The 15,654-nt window shown below is 32.3% G+C and overlaps 2 protein-coding genes across 2 annotated transcripts; both read left to right on the top strand.

The window, feature by feature from the left end:
* Positions 1 to 7,053: 7,053 nt before the first annotated feature.
* On the top strand, positions 7,054 to 9,489 carry LOC106307905 (zinc finger protein WIP2). The gene is made up of 2 exons (XM_013744997.1): positions 7,054 to 7,860; positions 8,750 to 9,489. The coding sequence occupies exons 1-2, from the start codon at positions 7,189 to 7,191 to the stop codon at positions 9,197 to 9,199; spliced, it is 1,122 nt and encodes a 373-aa protein (XP_013600451.1). The 5' UTR covers positions 7,054 to 7,188; the 3' UTR covers positions 9,200 to 9,489.
* A 3,909-nt stretch (positions 9,490 to 13,398) lies between these two features.
* On the top strand, positions 13,399 to 14,504 carry LOC106309174 (glutathione S-transferase T3-like). The gene is made up of 3 exons (XM_013746235.1): positions 13,399 to 13,614; positions 13,666 to 14,148; positions 14,391 to 14,504. The coding sequence occupies exons 1-3, from the start codon at positions 13,399 to 13,401 to the stop codon at positions 14,502 to 14,504; spliced, it is 813 nt and encodes a 270-aa protein (XP_013601689.1).
* Positions 14,505 to 15,654: the final 1,150 nt, after the last annotated feature.

Raw genomic sequence — 15,654 nt, forward strand, 5'->3', positions numbered from 1 at the left:
CCCCCCCCCCTAATATAACAATTGTAGATGATCAAGATTTATAAAAGTTACTCCATAATCTAATCTAATTTAAGGTTAATCTGGAAACAATGCGCCAAAACTCATATATATACACGTCGAAAACACTATCCCCTTTCATGCAAAAATGCAAAGTGATTATTCTGTGCTTTTGCATGGCATGATCCTCTTATATGGCGTTATCTTTCGAGGTTAAACCACTCTCCATCGAACCAAACAATTCTACAGGATGATAACAATAAATGACGTAGAATCTTATATTATGTGATGTCTTAAAAGGGTTTTATTTAATTTGGAACTGAATGATGCATGACCAAAATAAAACTTAAAAAGCATTTTAAAATATACAGAATTTTTTTTTTTGAACTTAAAAATATACAGAATTTCTACAAATCACTGGAGTAGTTGATTTTAGATTCTTAGAAATTATTTCCTTTTGTTAATGTTTGGACTTTGGATCATTGTAGCATTTCTTTCCTGCTTTCTTGAATTTCACTAATTTTCTCGTATGTGTACCCACCAAACAAGAAAAGTTAGTCTAAAGATTTTATTGAAACTTTATTTGAATACTACACTCATTTTTCCTCTTTTTATCGATTATTATTCACCCTTTTGCTTTAAAGGAAAAGAGAAAGTTCTAGCTGCGTTGTTTTTAGATATAGAAATACGATTATAAAAAATAATATGATAGCTTAAATCACAAAATAAACTCCTATCTATCATAACAAATCATGAGAATAATTGGTAGACTGCCATGAGTGTTTTGTGTATGCGATCTTGTATATGTATATAAGAACAATAATATCAAAATAGTAGGTAATATACACATTAGGTGAAGCCTAGAGTTTGTGGTACACTTCCTTTAAATTTGAGTTGTCCAAAAAAATGTAGTAGCTTACTATTTCTTCCACAATGTCCCCACCAGCATATTATATATTATCTTTATTAATCAGGACAATTGTGTTAAGGTGTAGATTTATATTTGGAAAATTTTAATTTTACCTTCTTTTTAGTATCACAATTCATGTTTACCTTCATTTTCATAAAATAAAAAATTATTGAAGAGACAAAAGAATTTTATACCTTTGCTTTATATATATATATAAATATAATAGTTATTTAAATAAATAATAATAAATAATATTTTTTATAGTTTTCGAATTATATGTTTTCAATTCGATTTTTTTATAAATTTTTTTGAATTTTCTTTTTTTTATTTTGTTTAAATTTTTTTTGCAAAATTTCTTTTTGAAATTCAAAATTTCATTTTGAAACTATTTTTTGAAAAAATTAAAAAAATGTAGTTATTTATTTATGCATTTATTAAAATCTTAGGGGGGTGTGTTCAATTTGGAATTTGAGCTGATTTGTATTAAAATGACAAATCCATTGTTATTCAAACATATATTTTAAAAAATACTTTGAGATCCAGTGTTATTGAACTTGTCATTTCATAAAACACTCTGAAATCCGCTGTTATTGACCAAAATTTAAGTTAGAAATTTTAAAGTGCTTTAAGTGTTTATAGAGTGTTTGAGAGGAGTTCTTTAGTTATAAAAATAAAAATCTAAATCTCATGGTTTTATATGAGATTCTAGAGTTATTTAACAAAAACCACATCAAATTCTCAGATTCTCCTACAATCATTTGAAAACTCATTAAAAATCAAATCACTTCAAATTTCAGATTCAATAAACCCCCTTAAACCCCACCTTCCAAAACTCCACCCTCTACTCTAAACCCCAAATCTAGATTAGTTAAACCTAAAGTTATAGAAAAATTGTCTAAACTAGCACATTCATAATACTACTCTCATATTTACTTTGATGAGATTTACCCTCACAATTAAAGAAATAAATCGACACTTATAACGATAGGGTTAAATAATCTAGTCATAAGTTTTAAAATTGAGGGGTGGAGTTTTAGAAGATGGGGTTTAAGATATTAATAAATATATAAATAAATACTAAAATCTTTTAAAAAATGATAAAAAATAGTTTCGAAACGAATTTTCGAATTTCAAAAAGATAATCTGAAAAAAGAATATTCAAAAAAATAAAAGAAAAATAGAAAAAGTTGGAATTTGAAAATGTATAATTCAAAAACTATAATTTTTTTAATTATTTATATATCTATAAAATAAAGATATAAAAGTGTTTTGTTTCTTTAATGAAAATATTTGTGAAAATCAATGAATATAAATATGAATTGTGGTATAAAAAAAGGTAAAAGTGAAATTTCCCCCAGGTTATAGATGTTTATATACCTCTTTAATAGTAAAGGTAAATATGGTTGAGTTAGTGGTATTATGAATGTGGTAGTGTAAGCAATTTCTCATTTATATTTGACCATATGAACCAAAACAGAACTAAAAAGTTTCAACTAAAAGTTTCAAAATATGTAAATATCAATTTTATTTTCGGGAAATTTTTTAGTTAAAATATAGTTAGTAAACGTTTTAAATAGTGATTTTTTTTTGTACTATTTTGTTTTAGAAAATAAAGCTTCAGAATTAAATAAGAGTGCATGATCGTATTAATTAATCATATAGTAAAACAGAATGTTAACGTCTGGATCTTAAATCCGACTCTCATAACACAGTGTGAGAAAGAATATAAAATGACATGCACAATTTGTAGTTCACCTTAATTAGGAGAACTATATCCACTTTTCACCGAGCAAAATTCACACAAGAAAACTTAAGAATTATAACCTTTTTACGATCTAAAAGAAACAAAAATAGAAAAGACAAACAAAGGGAAAACTCTAAGGCAACGAGAACAAGTTTGGAATACACATACCGATCAGCATCCATTCTCGTCCACCATTTCTTTACGGCGGACCAAGGATTAAGCTCCATATATAACACCCAAAAGACCTTTTACAAAAATTTATTATTTTTACTGCATTTAGACTCCAATATATCATTTGTCTACCTATGTATATACTGCGGTTCTACCATTTCAACCTCAGCAAACAGAATCACTATTTAAACATTTAGTCGTAGTATCGATAAAACTGTTTTAAATAAGAAACATCACATGCAATATAAGATGTTTTAACTATATAGACTATATAGAATTAGTGATGTCACGACCCGACATCTGATATTAATTTTTAACATATATGTACACAAAACGTCACATCCAAGATAAAACCTAAGCACAAAGAGGGGCACAGAACCATGGTGATGGTATCTCTCTCTTTTTTTTTTTCTTTTTTGTATCTCTCTTATTCTCTACACATATATATGTATTTATGTGTATAAAACACACATAAAGGATAAAAGTAGTCAACATAAACACATACATAGTCACAAGGTGTGGCTTGGGAGGGTCCAACCTCTTGTAGAAGGCCCTAAGTCTTCTTGTGTTGAAATTTTACTCAATGTGAGTTTTACCTACTAATTAAGACTCATATAATTGTCAATTTCTAAGAATGTTTCTCTAGTTACATACTAATTAAGATTATTCATTATTATTATATATATGCTCTGACATTAGGTATTTGAGTATTTCCCATGATCATTTATGTAAATTGTTACCTTCAAGTATTGATTTTATATTATTTTTTTTCCTCGTATTTTTATTACCTTTAACTAGTCATTAAAAGTATTGGTAAACTAGCTGACATGAGTATGATTGATAACCACTTAACTGAAGCGCTTAGAAAAAATTGGTTTAGAATGGTACAAAGAAGACAATTAGGTTAAATAGATGGTTACTGGTGAAAATAGTACTCATGATTATAACCTACATATATTCCCAAAAAACAACACTACAATCGCAACAGTGAACATGAAATGTTCGTCGTGAACATGTGGTCCGTTTTGCGCATAAATAGTGTCATGATGGATATATAAAACCAATATTATGTGAATATGTCACCACTAAAAAAACTAGTATGATAAATAAACATTATTATGCATATTTGTGAAGAGTGACATTTTAGTTCACTAAAAATCTAATGCATTTATAAAATTAACTCTGAACATTATAAAACCTTCAAAGTACGCAATTTATGAATTTAAACAATCTCGTGTCTGGGTTGAACAAAAAAAAAAATCTCTTGTCTGCCAACAAAATATATAGCATAAACAAAAGCACGACTCAGTCTTCAACATTCCATGAACTTTCAAAACTACCATATTAACAATCTCTAATAACTAGCATATGTATATACTAACGCTTTGAAATAAATCTCACATAATTTCCTAATTCATATTGACCAACATCTTATACAATAATATATATTCTACTATGATTATTCTACTTTGGCCGTTAATATATCAAAGGAGGAGATTTTGATTTCGAAATAAAAATATCGACAAGTTAGTTTATTCTTTTAAATAATTTTCAAATTGTTTTTTTTCAATATATATAAATTTAAAAAATTTAAATATCTAAAAATTTATAGAATGAGAACAAGTGCAATCATACAAACAGAACTTACATTTTTAAAATACGTATTAGTAAATATATTGAATTATATATATTTTAGTCACAAGTTTTATAAAATTATTTTTATATTTCCAACACTTGTCCGCTTCTTAATTTTTTTTTAAATCATTTTAATTTGTATTTCTTCATACGTTTTTACTTCTGTATATCCACTTCTGATTATTCTATGTAACATAGACTAAACACACACACACAACTCCGTGTAACCAAAACCAAAGAAAACAATCAGCGACTATAAAAAATAGTTCTCTTCCGCAATTTTCTTCGACCATTATGCCAATATAAAATTATAGATAGATATTGGGTAAAGAACTGAAGAAGAAAGACAAGGAACAGTGCGGCAGGATCTGCGGTGGGGATTTGGACACTCAATGATCTTTACCGTTTGAGGGAAAGCCGACCATTGATGCGCACACCAATGCAATTGCTTCCCCTTTTTTCTTACAAAATTTCTTTAAGTTATAACTTCTATAATAATATGGTAGAAGACTATAAGTGATAACATAAGCAGAAGTATTTTTATACTCCATATAATACTTTTGGTTTTATGATTAGTATGCACGTAGAATAACAGTATGCACTCACGATCCCAAAAGCTTAATTATCGTGAATACGTTTCAGTTTGATCCAGGGTCCTCCTACTTGATTAGCAATCTTTATTTATTGTTGAATTATCATGTATGCGTTTTAATTTTATTCTAGTTTGAAACATCATGATGAGGACGGCATCTATTATATATGAATCTAAACTCTAAAACAAATCCCAAAACTAGCAAAATCATGGGATAATGCTTCAATTTTAGCACAAAACTCACAAGTTCTTAAACTTTATGTCTTTTGTCGGTTGGACTGATAAAACTCAATCCATGGCCAACCCTACAATGCAAGTCAATGCATTCTAGTGAAATCGAATTCCGATGAAGTGATTGCAGAGATGAACGTCATTTAATTACTCGAGTTCAAACATTTCCTGATTCTTAAATTTATGTTATTAATATATTTAAAGATAAGTGATAAATATATATTTTTCAAAAAAGTGATAAATATATATACTATTCATCTCTTTTATTAATTTTTACTATTCATATAATTAATAATTTTAGTTATTATTTTTGAGATTTCACACATTTTAAATATTAAAACCTATCATTTCGAAATTGACATATAGTGTCATTATTTATTCTTATGAAATTATATTTTGTAGATTTATACCGTGTAGGTTTAAATTTTCAAACTATTTTAGTCAATCATATTTTTGCCAAAATCATTACTATTAGTGAATAACATTTTTTGGTATTGTGTATCCTTTTTCTCTCTTGTAAAGGTGTTCACTATAATGATAAGTCTTTTTAAACTAAAGGGTGTGTTAAACCACAATTATATCCTAAATTTCAATGTGATAAATTCGTTCATCTATAAAAACTAATTCCTTAAATTTATCCTCTTTAAAACTATTATTAAAAATCTCAAACTGAAAAAATGGCCTATTTTGTTGTTGTCGTTGAGAAAAGGCGTTTAAGATAAGAAAATTTGTTTGGGATGGGAGCCAATCTCTCCAAAAAGCAGCGACATTATCTTTGTATGATGTATCTGCACCTCATATGCTTTATTGTATTTTCGTTTTCCTATTTTTGTCTTTATATTCTTTCTCATGTACATATAATTCTGTTTTACTCATACTTGATATAATTAAGTAGGCTCCAAATATTACATACAACCAATTTATTAAGATCGAGTAATTTTTTTGTTTTGTCATAATTGGCTAAAGATTACTGTCTTTGGCGCATGTTTTTTTTGGGTTACTCTTCAACTTAGCTACCCTAAATCTCAAGGCTCAATTCATATTATCTTTAGTTATATTTTAACGTAGTTTGTATGAAACAGCATCTATAGTTTTGAGTATATAATCCATAGATGTGAAATACTTTGTACGTACTTGCATAATTTTTGTATGGTAATTTGGTAATATAAAAATCATATTGTTTCACTATGCAGTGAACATATATAATTATTAACTGAATTAGATATATAATTATAAATAAACAATCATCTATAACTATTAATTAAATTAGATATATATAACTATAAATAAATAATATCCTTTAAAATTTTAAATAAATAATAAAAGGTTTGGAGTTTCGCCTCATCTTACTCTAAAAAGATTACGATACCCAAATCATTATATCCCAACATCACATACTTTTTTTGTTAACCATATTTTCATATTTACGTACATGAATTCAGATTTAAATATGGACAAAAGTTATTGACATCATAAATGGTATTACATTGTTTGGGAAGAGCCGGTTCTTATATTCCGATAATAACCCTCCTAAAAACACCTATTAATTATGCTCTTAAAGCGGTAGTTCGAAACTGAAATTGGCACAATAGTTCTACAAATAATAAGGACCTACATATCTGAATGAAATAATTACTGGGTAGACTAATATATACATTTGTATTTGACCTGCTCTTTTAGTTTTGTTTTTCTTTGTTTTTGGGTTAAAGTCTGAATTTTCTAGTTTTCACTCAGGTTGCACCAAAAATAAAATCACTCCACATTTAATAATCTCTCTCTGGAAAAGGACCCCTCTCTCTCCCCATCCCATCACAATCTCCATCTTCATCTCCATCCTTGTGTCTTCTTGTATAAAGATAATCCCACAAGAGTGAAAACTATTCCCTTCACTCTTTTTTTCTCTTCACCATGACTGATCCTTATTCCAATTTCTTCACGGGCTGGTTCAAGTCCAATCCCTTTCACCACTACCCTAATTCCTCAACTTACCCTTCTCCTCCTCCTCCCTCTTCTTTCTTCTTCCCTCACTCCGGCGACCTCCACCGTCCACCGCCAGCATCAACTCCTCCTCCTTCCCCTCCTCTCCGTGAAGCCCTCCCTCTCCTCAGCCTCAGCCCCGCCAACAAACAACAACACCACCATGACCATCAAATTCAAGAACCACCTTCAATCTCCATGGATGTTGACTACGATCATCATCACCATCAAGATGATCATAACCTCGATGACCATGACCCTGACGTCACCGTTGCTCTTCACATAGGCCTTCCAAGCCCTAGTCCTCAAGATATGGCCTCTTTGCTCATGATGTCTTCTTCCTCCTCTTCCTCGAGGCCCACTACTCATTATCTTGAGGACATGAACGGAAAGAAAGATCTCGACAACGACTACCATCAAGGCGGCGTCGGAGGAGGAGAAGATGACGATGAAGATTCAGTCGGTGGAGACGGCGGATGTAGAATAAGCAGACTCAACAAGGGTCAATATTGGATCCCTACACCTTCTCAGATTCTCATTGGCCCTACTCAGTTCTCTTGTCCTGTTTGCTTCAAAACCTTCAACAGATACAACAACATGCAGGTTCTTAAATCAAAACCTCTCTAATCTATTTCTATATGTAATAATATATGCATATGTTTTGAAATATTCGTTTTCTTTCTTCATTTTCTGACTAAAACCAAAAGGTAAAAACCAAAGAAAATTTGTTTGCTCACTAAGTTTCCTCGAAAAGACAAAAAATAGTCTTCACCTTTAATCTGTGCACGAATATATGTATACTGTTTTCAAATCTATTAAATGACGTAGTCTTTGCTTGCTGATGCATGAATAAATCATTGCATTACAAAGAACCGAGAGACTTGAGATACTGTGAAGACTGAGACTGAGATTTAACAAGACAGTAAATGTTCTTTATGTCTTTAGTACTTTCAGAGTCTCTGTGTCTTTGCAAGTGTCTCATCCTTTTTTTGTATGAGAGTCTTTTAATGTCTAACGTGTAAAATAACAGTACTCATACGATTTCGGATACCTATGTATCCTATTAATATATTCAGATATATGTATGGCTTCATTTTCTCTATATGTGAGTTTGATAAGATCTTGTAATGAACATGAACTAAGCATCTTGCTTTTTAGTTTACCCTTGATTATTTTGTTTACCCTAAGCATGCATTTATATATCTTCTTATTACCTCCTTTAGTTTATGAAGTATATTTCTATATTTATCACATTTCAGCATTTGTGTGACATCTTTGTTGGATAAAATACTCTTTTAATTTCTATTACATATACACGCTTCAAGGCCAGTATACAAGTTAATCTATGTATGGTGGTTAGAGTTATTATAACATCTTAGAGCAGACACATGTTACTAAAATGGCTAATAAACATATCATATCTTATCAACTTTCGGACATACTGTGAGTTTCAAAGACTGCATGATCATATATATACACGATTTGTTTACAGATGCATATGTGGGGACATGGATCACAATACAGAAAAGGACCCGAATCTCTAAGGGGGACGCAGCCAACTGGAATGCTGAGGCTTCCGTGCTACTGCTGCGCACCAGGCTGTCGCAACAACATTGACCATCCAAGGGCAAAGCCTCTGAAAGACTTCAGAACACTTCAAACACATTACAAGAGGAAACATGGAATCAAGCCTTTCATGTGTAGGAAATGTGGAAAGGTTTTTGCGGTTCGAGGGGACTGGAGAACACATGAGAAGAATTGTGGTAAGCTTTGGTATTGTATTTGTGGATCTGATTTCAAGCACAAGCGCTCTCTGAAAGATCACATCAAGGCTTTTGGAAATGGCCATGGAGCTTATGGCATTGATGGGTTTGATGAAGAGGATGAGCCTGCCTCTGAGGTAGAACAATTAGACAATGATCATGAGTCAATATCCAAATAGTTATAAATTAGTATAAGTACTTAGTTTTCAGTATATATATTAATTCTAAGAATGCCTAAAACTATGGACCACGTTTTGATGGAGGTAGGGCTTATCTAGTAAGAGCTATGTGATCATCTAAATGGTCATATACAAAAAAACGATCAGGATCACTTGGAAAATTTAAAAAATGTATCTCTAGCTTTCTACTTAAATTTATTACAAAGGAATGTATAACTCCAAATAATGGGGTTCTCCACGGTCTCTACCTTATTTATGTATTATATTGGAATTAATTTACTTTTCGTTTCCAAGGAAATAAATCATAAACGTTTGACCTATATTTGATGGGATAGTAAAATACTACAAAAGTAGATGCTATCCATTCATGCTTGCATTATGTTAAGAGTTTTTTTTTTTAAAACACTGATTGATTATATTGATTCAGAAGATTACGTCAAGAACTTATACATAAGAACACAACCATAAGTCTGGCGGAATAAACATATATCCCCTGAAACATTAGTCCACAAGAGGGAGACAAGATGAAACAAGAACATAAACTGAAAAACAATTAAAGCACAATCAAACTTCTAGAACATCAAGGGACAATCAACTAAATCCAGAACACATTAAAAACTATTTAGCATGTAGACTTTGTTAAGAGTTTTCTTTAAATGTAAGTATAATATATTCTCTAGATCATAATGAATATTTCCATAATTTAATTCGAGTAATAAACAGATTCTTTTCTTTCTTTCTGAAAGACAGTTGCTTTCTAGTGGTGTTATCTTCGAATTTATTATTTAATAGCATTTAAATAATGCTACTTAATTGTCTAGTGACATCATGGAGAATAATGAGAGAATGGACACTAGAGAATATTACTACTCAATTGCTAAACTTTCTTAGGAAGATCAAATATAAAGTTATAGGTTATCATACTTCATTTATTGTGTTAAAATGATTTGATGATGCTATGCGGATGCCATATGGTTAAAAATTATTATAATATATGTATGTGGATTTTTTGTGTTTATATGGTGCTCTAATAATCAGCACTTATACTTATATCGTTTGCCAAATACTTTGTGTTGGTTATAATATTTACAATTTCCAATTCATAATTGACTGTATTACCCTAACATACTAACACCAATGGGAAGAAAGTCATTAATTCACTGATCAGCAAATAAAATTTTGAATTTAAATGTTCACAAATACTCAAAAATGAAAATTTTAAAACTTGCGTATGTTTTTCGAAAAGATTGCTAATTTGTATAATATAACTAATAATATATCACATAAATAATTTAATGTAAAATGCATTGTTATTCAATCAAATTTTCCTTGTGCTAAAGCATGTTTATATATATAGATATATGTTCAAATCATTTTTGCTGGCTTCTTTTTGATATAACTTTCCTATGTACTTATGTTCAGGCTAATTTTTCTAATGAATAATCACCATATTAAATGTGCACTTGGTAAACTAATTAAATGCAGCTCTTAAAGCCAATTATTTATCTTGATATGAAAACAAATCATACTACCGGACTGCAAGTGATTTTCTTGTTATTGTAGTCACTGTTTTTGTTGTGTGTCAGTTTGTTGTAGTGTTAAAATTCAAGATCCAATTTGGATCTGATTGTGTAACTAGGATTACAGTTAAAGAGAGACTTTTCCTCCAGCAACGAGCTTTTTCAATATGCTGTCTTAGCTTTTCTTTTCTTTTCTACCTTTTGTTAGTGGAGAGACATATTTGCTCGTTGAAAGAACATCAGACCTCTTTATCTATAAATGATTCACTTTATAATTTATCTTAAAATTCGAAACCAAATGATTATCTCTCTATGGAGGCTTATATATACTAATATACATAGATATTGACCTAATTTCTTTTGTGTAAAAAAGTATCGGTGAACAGTGAATATTCCTTTATTGCTGCATACGCATACGTATGCATGCAGTCATGTGTATACACATTTATTTATAAAAATTAGGGAAGTGGATACACATGTATGAATGTACACGAAGATGATGATAAATGGGTGAAGAAGGGGCAAAAAGTAATGTGAAGGAGAGTGATAAAAGACAAAAGAGAAGAGAGTGGAGCCCTAAGGGTGTGATGGGTTGGGCAGATTTGGGAGCAAAGATTGATGGTATCAACAGTTCTTTTTTCCCTCTCTCTCTCACTCACTGTTATTTGATTTGACATCTCATTTTTTTCTTTGACCATCTCTCTCTACCTACACACTCACACAAATGACAACTTTCATAACTCCTCCAATTAAAACCCACATGCTTTGCTTCTTTTATTTCCATTTCATATTCAAGGTCATACATAATACGGTGATATACGAAGCCCGCTCTTGTGGTGAGTGATGTATATAATATAGTGTATGGATTATTGTTACATTGGTCACAACCAGCAATTAAACAGTAGTAAAACTGAAAAGGATATAAACGTACATCTTTAAATAATGTAGGATTAATTCAGACATCATTTATTACCAATCAATTTCCTACCCCTTTGCTGGGAGATGTAGACCATCCTTACCTATCATCCTTTGACCCCTCTCATCTTCTCAACACTTCTCCACATTTCTCTACCAATAAACACTTAAGAGCATCCGCATTAGCGGTTTTTGATGGGTTCATGGGCTCGAGTTCTTAGGCCCGAAGGGATTAAAGAAAAAGAAAAATGAGTTTATTTCGATGAACCGGGCCTTACGAGTGAACTCGTAGGAGGCGAGTTCAAGCCACGCATCGATCACTAAGTGTCTGCTCCTTCCGCGTTGACGACGACGAAAGTAGGGTTTCCGTGTAACTCGATTCATTTCTCTCCTCTCTGAAAAAGCTAGGATTTGCCTTCTCCGAGGCGATATTTCGTGCGACTGCAAATTCCAGAGGTTTTCTCCATCAAATCGACGACGGACTCTATTCTCCACGAGCTTAGGTCAGTATCGAGTAGAGTCACGGTCTCTTACAGTCGTTTTTGGGCTCGAAAGCGATTGCGATATGTGTGATTTAAAATCGATTTGGGGTTTTTTTGTTAGGGTTCGTTTAATCATATTGTATCGTTATTATGTGCTAATAATTTCGATATGTGGTACAGATGGATCCGCCAGAAGAGAGAAGACATTCAAAGAGGCAAAACGATTACATCAACATGTTAGGGTTCGTGGCCGATTCAGAAGACGGGATTCCTAGAAGGTGTCCATGTGGTGGGAGAATCATTCATGAGATTTGCGGGAAGGACGACTACGACACTCTTCCTGGGAAGCGGTTCTTCACCTGTAAAAACTACGAGGTAAGTCTGATTTTTCACGGTTTGATTATCGTTGATGGGTTCCATTATCGAAAAGTGTCTGATTTTTGTTTATGTTGTAACCAAGGCTGATGGGTTCCATTATCGTCAGCCTTGGGTGATAGGTGTGCAGGAGGAGATCGAAAGGTTGACTAAGCGGGTGGAGGAGGCTGACCAGGTGATGATGGGGGTGTCGAATCTCAGTAAACAGATTGAGACACTGGAGGTTAGTGAACTTTCTTTGCTCTTTCATTGCTGTTACATTATAGTTATCTAGTTTTTTTTGCGTGACTAACACTTTTTCATTGATGTTTCCATGTTCAGGAACAAGTTAAAATCCTCTCTGGGCAGGTGGATTACCTCACCGTGCAGGTAGCTGACTTGGAGAAGGTCTGCTTCGAATGAAAAGCAAAGGTAAGACTCAACTAAACTGTATCTGTGATCATTGCTATATGTCTGTTCGAAAATGTTTATGTTTTAAAAAAAGTAGAGGTAGTTCAACTTTTTAATAAAAAGTTAACCATTTTTAAAACTAAACTAGAACTAGAACTTAATGTAAGCATAAGAGAACTAGAACTACAACTACAAATAGAGTAAACTACAACGAGAACTAGTACTATAACTAGAACTTAAAAAAGCTATCATTAATTCTGTTGGTTGGTTGGTTGCTGTGATGAATGTTCGATTATACTTAGCTGTAGTTAATTTTTTCCACTGATTTGATGTGTATTGACTGCTCTATGTGAACTAGTTGTTGTGTAATGGCTTCTCTAATGACTGCTTGGTAGGTAGAGTTTGTTTAATTGTTCTCTCCTATCAAAGCGGTCAGCTTAAGACTAGTTTATAAACATAGCAAATCCACTTGTAAAAACACAAAAACATAAAAACACCAAACCAAACCTAAACCAAAATGGAACCTTTCTCCCTTAACTCTCCCGGGTTTGTTAACTTATTAGCTTCGCAGAGCAGTACACCAATAGACGTAGACTCTGCTGAGGCAGCTGGTAACTCTCCCGGGTTAGTTAAACCATTGGAAAGGAGAAAGTGGGGACCCAAAGAAGACCTTGTGCTCATTAGTGCTTGGTTGAACACGAGCAAGGATCCCATAGTCAGTAATGAGCAGAAGGCATGAGCGTTTTGGAAGAGAATAGATGAGTATTTCAATTCAAGCCCTCAGCTCATTGGCTCCGTTCCTAGAGAGTGGAGTCAATGTAAGCAGAGGTGGGGAAGAGTGAATGAGCAGGTGTGCAAGTTTGTGGGAAGCCATGAAGCCGCTTTGAAGGAGCAAGCGAGTGGCCAAAATGAGAATGATGTCATGAAGGCTGCTCATGACATCTTCTTAAATGACTATCATGTCAAGTTCACCCTTGAACATTGCTGGAGGGAATTGAGGTTTGATCAGAAATGGAGATCACACTCTTTCTCGAGAGATGGTGCAAAGGAGAAAAGGAAGGAAGCAGGTCCGGAGGTGGTGCCTGACGAGGAAGAGGTTAGGCCTCCTGGTGTTAAGGCTAGCAAAGCAGCCAAACGCAAGAAGCACGGGAATGAAACAGCTTTTGATCAAATACAGAGCATGCTAGCTCTGAAAAATAACATTTTCAAACAAAAGATCCTTGATCATCTCCTAGCCAAAAACGAAGACACACTTTCTGATCAAGAAGTGTCTCTTAAGAATAAACTCATCTCTGAAATGCTTTGATTTGGTCAGTGCCTTGAATTTGAGTGAATATTAGAGTCGTAGAATCTGTTTAGGTTGATTGGATGAACTTGTTTAAGTTGGTTGAATTCTTGAGCTTTTGAATATGTTCTATTAGCTTGTTTAACTTGATTGAATTCTTGAGCTTTTGAATATGTTCTATTAGCTTGTTAGCTTTATTGAATCTGTTTTCTTTTCTTTTGCAGGTCACAGGTTCCAGGTCACGGGTTGCAGGTCACGGGTTGGAGGTCACGGTGTTGCAGGTCACGGGTTCCAGGTCTGTTTGTTTCACAGGTAGTTTAAGCCACAGGAAAGTGTAGCCTTTTGTTTCTTTCTACACTTATTTTGCATCACAGATGTACTATGTTTTGTAACTCACAACTTGATTCACGGATGTACTATGTTTTATAACTCTCTATATATAAACTATGTCTCTCTATCTTTATAAAATGTGCAACTTGATTCAAAGTCTTTCACTTCTCTTTCTTTAAAAAATGTGTATGTTTCTTTCTCACAGCTGTGCCTGTTTCTTTCTTTAAAAAATTTGCTTCTTTCAATTCAAGAGTAGTTCACAAAGTTGTTGAAAGAGAACAAGAAACTCCAAGCTCACAAATTCAAGAGTAGTTCACATACGTCATGCACAAAGTAACTCACAGCTCACAGACGAGTTGACCAAACAAGAAACTTCAAGCTCAGAAAGTAGTTCTCACGGGTTGGGACAAGCGGTGAAGGGAGTTGGAACTCAGCTCTCATCTTCACATACCCAAAAAAATATCAAATTCACTAGAAGGTAATTAAAACATGTTGCTTAGTAATAGCTTGGGAAGAAAGTATTTGAATGGATGTTCATATTTTGTTTCTTTCAAATGTGCATGACATATTATGTTATATTAATAAGATAATAATGTTGTTCTATAATATATTTGAAAGAAAAAATATGGATTATGAAAAAAAATTGTGGATTATGAAAAAAAATTATGGATTATGAAAAAACTATTTATATTAAAATGCAACTATATGTTTAACAGATATAAAGGGAACATATCTAGCCATAATCAATAAAAAAAATATTTTATAATGAAAATATAGAAGAAATAATGAAAATAATAATAGGATTAAATATGAGTTACAAACCCCCTTTTTGCTGAACGTCAAGAATCCACCAGAAAAGATGTTGAACGGGCTTTTGGAGTATTGCAATCGAGGTTTGCAATAGTTAAAAACCCAGCTCTACTATGGGACAAGAAAAAGATATGAAGGATTATGAGAACTTGTGTCATATTGCACAATATGATAGTAGAGAACGAACGAGGCGGATACACTCAAATTGATACATCTGAGTTCGAGTCAGGAGAGTCAAGAAGAAGTTCCGAGGTGTAAAGGACAACAAGTTTTAATATCGGTAATATGCTAGGCATTCGCAATGAAGTTCGGGATTCAGAGAAACATGATCGTTTGAAAGCTGATTTA

The sequence above is a fragment of the Brassica oleracea genome, chromosome C8 (assembly GCF_000695525.1).
Source record: "Brassica oleracea var. oleracea cultivar TO1000 chromosome C8, BOL, whole genome shotgun sequence".
NCBI classification, from domain to species: domain Eukaryota; kingdom Viridiplantae; phylum Streptophyta; class Magnoliopsida; order Brassicales; family Brassicaceae; genus Brassica; species Brassica oleracea.

Coding starts and splice junctions, on each gene's coding strand:
- LOC106307905 (XM_013744997.1), top strand. CDS start 7,189: ATGACTGATCCTTATTCCAATTTCTTCACGGGCTGGTTCAAGTCCAAT. Junction 7,861..8,749: donor ACAGATACAACAACATGCAG/GTTCTTAAATCA, acceptor ATTTGTTTACAG/ATGCATATGTGGGGACATGG.
- LOC106309174 (XM_013746235.1), top strand. CDS start 13,399: ATGGAACCTTTCTCCCTTAACTCTCCCGGGTTTGTTAACTTATTAGCT. Junction 13,615..13,665: donor TAGTCAGTAATGAGCAGAAG/GCATGAGCGTTT, acceptor TCAAGCCCTCAG/CTCATTGGCTCCGTTCCTAG. Junction 14,149..14,390: donor ACACACTTTCTGATCAAGAA/GTGTCTCTTAAG, acceptor TTTCTTTTGCAG/GTCACAGGTTCCAGGTCACG.